The sequence below is a fragment of the Prosopis cineraria genome, unplaced genomic scaffold, assembly GCF_029017545.1.
Source record: "Prosopis cineraria cultivar Desert tree isolate PC_DT_omini unplaced genomic scaffold, ASM2901754v1 PC271, whole genome shotgun sequence".
In the NCBI taxonomy this organism is placed as follows: Eukaryota; Viridiplantae; Streptophyta; class Magnoliopsida; order Fabales; family Fabaceae; genus Prosopis; species Prosopis cineraria.
This window is the reverse complement of record NW_026555598.1, coordinates 34,367-43,997: the sequence shown is the minus strand read 5'-3', so window position 1 is coordinate 43,997 and position 9,631 is coordinate 34,367. Positions and strand designations below refer to the sequence as shown.

Here is a 9,631-nt window from a genome sequence, read left to right as displayed (position 1 = left end):
CACATGTTTATTACTCATAAAATTTGAACCTATAATCTTCTACCTTTTAAGTCTTATGTCTTTCTTTTTTTTTAGTTGAATTAAAATACATCTTTAATTGAAAAATTAATATATGTTATATTCTTAAAAATAATATATGACTATTCATATCAATAATATACTCATTCTGTTAAAAATGTAAAGTATTTTTAATTAAATTTCACCCTTTATAAAGTTACTTATATTCAAATTAACATAATATTTTAATATATATCCTTACTTAATTAGGTGTTTTACTTTAAAATAAATATAAAGTGATTTATTTATTATGAATACTTTTAAAAAAATTATATTTATTATATTTTGAAATATTAAAAATGTTATACATTTTTAACAGAGAGAGTATTAGTTCATATTATATTTTAGTATTGGTAAAATGATCATTTAATTCTTAATTTTTTAAAAATATTATTTTTAAAGAAATTATTTTGAACTTCCTATACTGGTTGTTTGAATATAAGGTGTAAAAAATCACTATTTTTTAAATTTTTATTTTTTTAAGAAATTGAAAAAAATTCCACACTTATTATTAAATAACTTGTATAGATAGTTCATCAATTTATTTATTTTATTTTTAAAGATAATATTAGACTTTCTACATTGGTTTCTATGACAATGGGTGTAGAAAGTAGTTTTTGCACTAGAAATCTATAGAACCAATGCAGAAATTAAATAATTTTTTAAAATTTATTTTAAGAAAGTGCTTTTTTATAAAAAAAAATTAAGACACCTTCTACATCAAGCAAACCCCCACCTAATCTAGAAACTATTTTTTTTTTAAATTGTTAGATAATTTCTACATTACGTATACCCTCACTTAGTGTAGAAACTGATTTTTTTAAAAAAATTTAAGATATTTTTTACACCGATTATATATATACCCGGTGTAGATAATATTTTTTAATTTTTTTTAATTTTTTTCAAAAAAATTATAACTTTCTACACCGGTAGCAAACCACCCGGTGTAGAAACATTTTAATTTTTACCGTGTTGATCCTACGAGGGGTGATAGAAAGGAACAGAACCAGCTGTGAGTCTATTTTGGCCACCCTTAGGGAGGATCATTCCCAAGAATTAGTCTTTTCCTCCCCAATACTGTGCTCTCGCTTGAATATTTGTTGGCCAACTCTGAGAATTTTATGCTAGGTTAGGATGTGGTTACTGTGGCTATCGTCTTCATCACTTCCAATTCGCCTAGTTAAGTGACAATATCATGTACGAACTCAAGAAATGGGATACATACATAAGAGACAAAGTTTATTTGCTGAGCTGGCATAAGTATATTTACCTTTGAACCACCTTATCAACCAAATTCATGTCTGCCAATTGGCAGGCGTGGTTCATCACATCTATTCCATCATCGTCATCCTGGTAAAGCTCTGCCCACATGTCGCTTAAGGTAGTAACAGGGATAATTTGATTCTCAAGGAATGAGCCATGGTCCATGAAGAATTCTCTAACGGTTTCAAAATCCTTCAAAACACTGAATGAGTTATGGAGATAAGTAAGCGCCCCTGAAGGAGAATAGTCTCCACTCCTGACAATTCTTTTGACTTCTATCTCCAGATATCAGGGTGCTTGCCCCTGAGTTCACCGCCAATTACTTTGATTGCTAATGGGAAACCTCCACAACTTCTCACAACCTGATGATAGAAGCAAGTTGATCCTTTTTGCTAGAATTGTGAAATGAGATGATTAATTATGAGCCAAGGTTAGAGAGAAAGGACCTGTCGGAGAACACGGATCTTCGGGTAAATTGAAGGAGGTGGTGCCAACTGGTTTTGCGAAGTGACGTAAAAGCTGGATTGCATCATTTTCACCCACTGGTGTCATGGTCTCTCGGGTGCCCAAATCTCTTGAAATCACCAAAATTCTAGATTTAGGATTTGATGATATCCAATTCATACACTGCTCAACAAGTCCTACAAAGCCAGGCTGAAAATTATCCAACACCAGAAACACAGCCTCATTATTCCCCTTTTCACGTAACTCTTGAAGCAATTGCACTGCCACAACCTCATTGCTTTCAATCGATGAATCTGCGACGAAGATATTTTCCCTGAACCAATCTGGTCATCCAGTTGAGTCCTCGGCATCATACTTCAATTCATTATTCCATTTGAATGACAGTGACTAGGTCTATAGTTATCAAGATAAATAGGATGAAAATGCGTGCTTTGGAACAAAATCTCTTCCATCAGTAATTATAATTCTACGGTGTATAATGATAGAAGAGGGGGTTACCTCGGACTGGCGGATCATGACGGAGCTGTTTGGCTAAGTTGGTCTTGCAACTTTTTTTTTTCAAGAAAAATATTTTTTAAGAAAAGATGTTAGTTTGGATATTATTTTATTTTTAACATTATATATATTAAATAAAAATTTTCAATATCAAATCTAAATTATCCAATATACATCTGGATAATTAATATATAAAAATAATTATAAAAAATTTTAATATTAAATTGGACTACCAAAATTAAATCTCAATTATTTAAATTGATGATAAAGTAAATTTATTAAAATTTTTATTTTAAAAAATATAAAACAAAATCTTTAAATTTAAACTATCCAAATTAAAATCTTAACTATCCATATCTTATCAAGATGAGCATCAAAACCAACAGTATGCATGCTTCCATCTTATGTTATGATGCTTCCTTCTTTGTGGGTTGCTCGTTGAAGAGACTCTGGACTGGACGTTTTCCCACAATGCTAGAAGCCTTCTCCGCCGAGTTCAAAAGAAGAGAGAAGCACGTCCTATTGGTAAACAAACTAAACTTACCTTTTTGGCTCCACATTTAATCCCATTGTAGCAGTTAAGGGTCAGCAAAATTAAACAAAACTGACAATATCAAAATAATCCAATAAAAATCAAATAAAATTGATTATTATTAGAACCTGGTTTGTTTTCATAAATTTAAAAACCAAATGGAATTTGGTTTAAATTTTGGTTTTTTTTCCTTTGAAATCCTAACCAAACCTAAACCAAATGGAAGCCTTCATTGTTGCTGATGCCGTGAAAAAGAAGACTTGCTATCAGCAAGAGAGATTGCATAACTGTTGGAGGTCATCGAAGATCCTAGTTCATCCTCGCTGTTCATAGACTCTAGGTCATCCTTGCCATTCGCAGCAAAAGTTGCTGTCAGTTCGGGGGATGAAAGGAAGGGCAAAAAAAGAAATTGAGAAGATCGATTTTGAAAATTGAATTTTTGAGATGGAACTCAGTTCCATCAATTTTGATGAAAATGGCTTTCATGTGGAAGTCTAATTCCATGTGATTTTAGTAAACCAAACACAAAAATTTTAATTTCATTTCCATATTTATTTCAATCATTTTGACTTCATCATACTAAATGGACCCCTAAAAGTTAGCAACAATGAAAATATTGGTCTTTTGGGGAAAGTCCGCTGTTATGATAAGAGAAAAGGACATGGAATTAAATCATAAACCAATTATATGGTAGTGTTGAAATTCGATCTGGCAATTGAGACAGAAAATGATGACTGAAGCCGTGCACTGTTTAGGTCAATTAATAGGACAAACTTGGAACAAATTATTTAACTTCAAGAAAATATTTTCATCAAACTTTGAGATTAGGTCTCGAACGTGATTACCTTTTTAATTAGTGAAGCTTTCAGACAAGTGAGGTTGTACCACAATTGCTCGAAATCATTAATCCATGAATATTATTTTATGTCATCTCTTAATTATATTATATGGAGTATCATCCAAAGTCGTTGTGGTTTTGAGAATTCACCTATCCGAGGACGTACCTACTAGAAGTGTGCAAGATTGAGGCTGATGGATGAGAGTCACGTGATGGACTAACATCCCACGCACAACCAATGGTCACTCACCAACACATGGACAGCCCTTTGGTGGTACGTTTTGCTATCCTATGTCAATGTTTAATTATTCATTTTACTGATAAAATTGACAGAATCATGGATGATTAAGAGACTTTTTATTGTAAATAAATTGGAATACTTAATTAATTAATTTTTAATTAAAAATTAGTGCTTATTTTAGCTTCACAATAATTAATTCATGTCTGTATCAATACTAAAATTATTACTTTCTCTTCTAGTCTTATTTATAAGATTGAGAGAGTATTTGTTTTGGTCCTATTTATATGGTATCTCAATAATTATTATATCCATACTTATCTTTTTGCTCTTATTAAATATTGAAAAGGTTATTAAATGCCAAAGTATTTGATTTTTAAGGTATGTATATTTAATAGAAATAAAGTCAGAAACTTGTTGATTTTTTAAACATAAATAATGAGATTTAGAATTTCTTTGATTCTTGCAAAATATGATAGAAATAACTTATAAATAAAAAAAATATTATTCTAGTGAACATCAAATCCAAACATCCGTCTCAAAGTTTTCAAGTGACATACACGGTTGTACAAATTTACGGTAGAAAATAATTCGTTCAGACAACAAAAAATTAAAAATGAAAAGAAACAAGAAAAATCAATAATGAACTTTTACGTGTCTGTAATCCAAGTTTACGAATTTAAATGATTGAATCTTTTAGATTAAATGCCATCATTTCATGATTATAAAATTTGTATAAAATTATTAAAAAATAAAAATAAATTGAGACAAAGAGTGAAACTCATAAACATGATGTAACTGCATGACAATTTATTTTAAGTATATTTTAGTGGACATCAAACACAAACATCTGTCTATGTGACATAACAGGATTGTGCAAGTTTACAGCAAAAAATGATTGATTCAAACGACAAAAGATGAAAAGAAACAAGCAAAACCAATGGAGCAGTTTGTTTGTGATTTTAATTAAAGGATAAAACCTTGGAAGCCAGAGCCCAAAAGCCAATTCAAGGTAATGTCTGTCTGGGCAGTGTTTACGTTGAGGTTAGGTAGCCCTGAACTGATCACTTCCCATAAATGAGATGTACAGTCATCGCATATCACCACCTCTAAATGCTCCAATTTCATGGCCGAGTCTGGCATTTCATGTATTGAGCAGCCTGTCATATAAAGCTTTCTTAGATTCTGCAGCTCCCCAATTTTGTCTGGTATTTCCCTCAGGCTTACGCAATGTGAGATATCCAGGATGCTTAGATGACTCATCTGCGTGATTGACCCTGGCAAATTTTCAAAATCAGCACAGTAACTAATCCGCAGTAATTCCAGATTCTCAAGCCTCCCAATTTCTTGGGGTAGTCCAGTAAATTTGTGGCAGCTAATGATGCTGAGTTTCTTCAAGCTGACAACAGAGCAGAGCCCAGAAGGCAACGCAATCAAATCAATGCAATACTCAATGTTCAAGTCTTCCAGTTTTGGCAAAGCTGATGAGAATTCGATGGAACTATCCTCAAAAGCCTTCTTCACTTGACAACAGTAAAATGACAACTTGGTCACGTTCTTCAAGTCACAAAGGGACGGAACAGAAACATGCTGCAATCTGATTCTCTTGAGGCTTCTTAAGGAAGCAAGCAGCTCGAGATTTCTTAACTCTGTGAAACAGTAAGCATAACCGGTGAGTATAAGAACTTTCAGGTTTCCCATTGACTTCATGAATTTCGGTAACGTGTAATCTGAAGTCTTGAAAATATTCAAAACCAGAACCACAGCTTCAGTTGGTTGAATATTGTCGCACCAATCTGGAGTGACGTTTTGATCTGCAGTAGAGATAATAATATATGAAATTAACCAAATAACAAAAAATTATAAGTGGGAAGTCAAAAGAGAGGAAATTAAACAAACCAGTGGATATAGATAATACACGAGCAGCTATCCTTTGCCCTGTTGATCCTATGAGGTGTGATAGAAAATAATAGAACCAGCTCTGAGTCCGTTGTGGCCACCCTTGGGGAGGATCATTCCCAAGAATTAGTCTTTTCCTCTCCAATACATGCCCCTCGCTCGAATATTTGTTGGCCAACTCTCTGAGAATTTTATGCTGAGCTAGGATGTGGTTATTGTAGCAATTGTCTTCATCGCTTCCAATTCGCCTGGTTAAGTCAAAATATCATGTGCATATAGATTAATCTGTACGAACTTAATAAATGAGATATTTACCTTTGAACCACCTTACAAACCAAATTCATGAAAGCCAATTGGTGGATGTGGTTCATCGCATCTATTCCGTCATCGTCTTCTTCGTAAAGTTCTGCCCACATGTCGATTAAGGCAGTAACAGGGATAACTTGATTTTCAGGGAATGAGCCAAGGTCCATGAAGAATTTATCATTAGCATCTTTAAAACCATTCAAAACAATTAATGAGTTATGGAGATAAGTAAGCGCCTCTGAAGGAGGATAGTCTCCTTTCCGTGACAATTCTCTCCACTTCTTTTTCCAGATTTCGACGGGCATGCCCCTGAGTTCACTGCCAGTTATTATGATGGCTAATGGAAAACCTCCACAACTTCTTACAACCTGATGGTAAAAGCAAGTTGATCCTTTTTCACTAAAATTGTGAAATTAATAAAGAAAATGAGATGATTAATTATGAACCAAGGTTAACTAGAGAGAAAGGACCTGTCGGAGAATACTATCTTCTGGTAAATTGAAGGGGGTGGTGCCAATTGGTTTTGCAGAGTGACGTAAAAGCTCGATTGCATCATCTTCACCCAGTGGTGTCATGGTCTCCCTGGTGCCCAAATCTGGGATATCAACTCTTGAAATCACCAAAATTCTGGATTTAGGATTTGATGATGTCCAATTCATGCACTGCTTAACAAGTCCTATAAAGCCAGGCTCAAAATTATCCAGCACCAGAAACACAGCCTCATTGTTCCCTTTTTCACGCAACTCTTCAAGCAATTGCTCTGCCATAACCTCATTGCTTTCAATCCATGAATCTACGACGAAGATATTATCGCCGAACCTCTCTGTTCATCCAGATTAGTCCTTGGCATCATACTTCAATTTATTATTCCATTTGAATGATACTGTCTAGGCATATAGGAATCAAGATAAATATATTATTCATTCATTACTCTATGTAGTATGGATGTATCTTAAACAGAACTGAAACAAAAACTTTTCCGACGTTAATTATAATTCTACTGTGTACATTGATTGAAGAGGGGGTTACCTCGGACTTCCGGATCATGACGGAGCTGTTTGGCCAAGGTGGTCTTGCCGGAGCCGGCAAAGCCGGTCAAGTTAAGGACCTGATGATCGCCACCATCCATGATGACGAAAGACTTCAATTTTTCCAACAATGGAGCATGCAACTCCAGTGTAGACTCAGGCTGTGATATTTCAAGATCACCCCTTGTCAAAATTTCTGGTCTGCCAATATGATTGGTCTGATCAGGAGTCCTATTTCCCGTGAGCAATTTAAGAACATTCCTTAACGTCAGCAAAGGCAAATACTGCATGATTTCTTTCATTTCATTCACTGCGTTCTCCATTTTTTTCTGGTAAAATGGCGCAAGCCAAATACGCCACCCGACTTTGGAGTATTTAAGAAGAGCGTTTTGTATTTTGTTCATACTCTCCTGGAGTTTCTCGAGTACCTGAGATTCCACATTCGCCTCCCTGGACAGTTGTTGAATCTCTGCAAACAATTGACCCAACAATTCCATGGTGGACTCGAGGCCTCGCGCTGTTTCTGAATGCTTGAGAGCCCTTTTGATTAGATCCAAAAGCTCGTTCCCTGCAAGCTCCAGAACTACTTCCATCTTCACTATCTTTACTTTTCTGCTCCCGATCCTCTCAACCTCAACTAGCTGCTCCGGAGCTGTTCCAGTCAATAGAAGATGAAGACCATAAACTGGAGGAGACCAGCCTGCGATAGCGAATGTAGTCAATGGGGTTATATGCCTCCCTGACAAAGGATCTTGAAAATTCCACGCAAGAACGTTTTCTATATTTAATTAATAAAAAGAAACGAGAAAAAACTTGTGTTTCTTTTTATTTTTAACTTTTTAATACACAAACATGAATGTGAAAGATGTGCGTCCGGTTTCAGTGATGACATCTCTACCATCTACATTTTTTAAGTTTTTACTTTATATTTATTAAAATAAAAATTATAAAATTTGTAATAAATAATTTTATTATAAATTTAATTTAAAAAATGTATTTAATTTAGATAATTTAATTTAATATAAATTTTTTTATAAATTAATTATTGAAATATATTTTGAACAGTTCAAATTTAGAATTTTAAACTCACAACTTTTTTCTTAAAAATATTTTTTAAAGATGCCAGTTTGGATATTATTTTTATTTTTAATATCAAATTTATTAAAATAAAATTTTATAAAAATATTTAAAAATTAATAGTAAATTTTAACTTTTTATAATATATTTTGAATAATTAATTTATAAAATTATAATTTTAATATTGCTCAAGTACGTGTCTTGAACATCCTAGGAGTTATGAACGCAACTTCCTAGAAGTTTTGCAACTGACCACAAGTCAAAAGATCCCAAAAGTCGTGGATTATTTTAAATAATGGTCCCATCTTGACCATCTACATTTTAAGTTAATATTTTATATTTATTGAAAAATTTATAAAAATTTTAATAAATTTATAATTCATTTTTAATTTAAATAGTTCATTTTAATATTAAAAAAATTTATTATTTTTATAAACTAACTATTTAAAGACACGTGGATAGCTTAGATTTAAAGTTTTTAATTCTCACCTTTTTTAAAAAAGTATTTTTTAAAAGTATTAGTTTGGATATTATTTATATTTTTAATATTATATTTATCAAAATAAAAATTTATAAAAAATTAAAAAAATTAATATTAAATTTAAATTGTTCAAAATGTATTTAAATAATCAATTGATAAAATTATACAAAATTTTAATATTAAATTAAATTATAAATATGAATTTATATTATTCAGATTGCTGATATCAACATAACTTCTTAGAAGTTTCGCAGGTGGCTCCAAGTCAATAGGCCTCAAAAGTCGTGCATCATTTGAATGGAGTCATGTCCACGGAGCAGGAATTTCCGTGTGCGCATGTCGTAACCCTCATCGGCTAAATGCAACGTCAATTTGGTTTCGCATCGTTTGTCCATGGGGGGAATAATATATATATATATATATATATATATTTAGTTGTTTTTTTTAAATAACCTTTCATTTAATAATTTTTCTTCAAGTATTATTAACATGGCCTTACATTACATCACACTCGCTTTGTATAAAACAATATATTTTCAAGATAATTTGGTATTTCAAAATATTCTTTTTGATCTTATTTATAAGGTAAAGAGAGAAAATTTTTTATCTTATTTATAAATCACGTCATTAAATTTTTATTATAAAGTTTTTCTTTTACCCTCTATTAAATGTTGGAAAGAGAAAATATGTTATTAAAGTATATATATTTAATAGGGGCAAAGTTGAGAATTTATTAAATTTTAAGATAGAGTTAATGAGTTTTAAGATTTTTCTTGATACTGGTGAAACGTATTAGAAGTGACTTATAAATAGGACTAAAGGGGTACAAAATAACTTGATAAAAATAGATTTTCATTTAATATAATTTTTCAACATCACCCTTTCCTCTTTATTATATTTCTCTCTTTTTAAATGGAGTGTATTTTTGGATATTTATATTTATATTTTGAAA

The 9,631-nt window shown here is 31.9% G+C and overlaps 1 protein-coding gene across 1 annotated transcript; it reads right to left on the bottom strand.

Annotated features, from left to right (window-relative positions):
- Window positions 1-4,723: 4,723 nt before the first annotated feature.
- On the bottom strand, window positions 4,724-7,801 carry LOC129296157 (probable disease resistance protein At5g66900). The gene is made up of 5 exons (XM_054934744.1): window positions 7,123-7,801; window positions 6,564-6,916; window positions 6,103-6,461; window positions 5,788-6,035; window positions 4,724-5,702 (listed from the first exon to the last, which is right to left on the bottom strand). Exons 1-5 carry the CDS (start codon window positions 7,712-7,714, stop codon window positions 4,855-4,857), a joined length of 2,400 nt encoding a protein of 799 aa, XP_054790719.1. The 5' UTR covers window positions 7,715-7,801; the 3' UTR covers window positions 4,724-4,854.
- Between the last annotated feature and the right edge of the window lie 1,830 nt (window positions 7,802-9,631).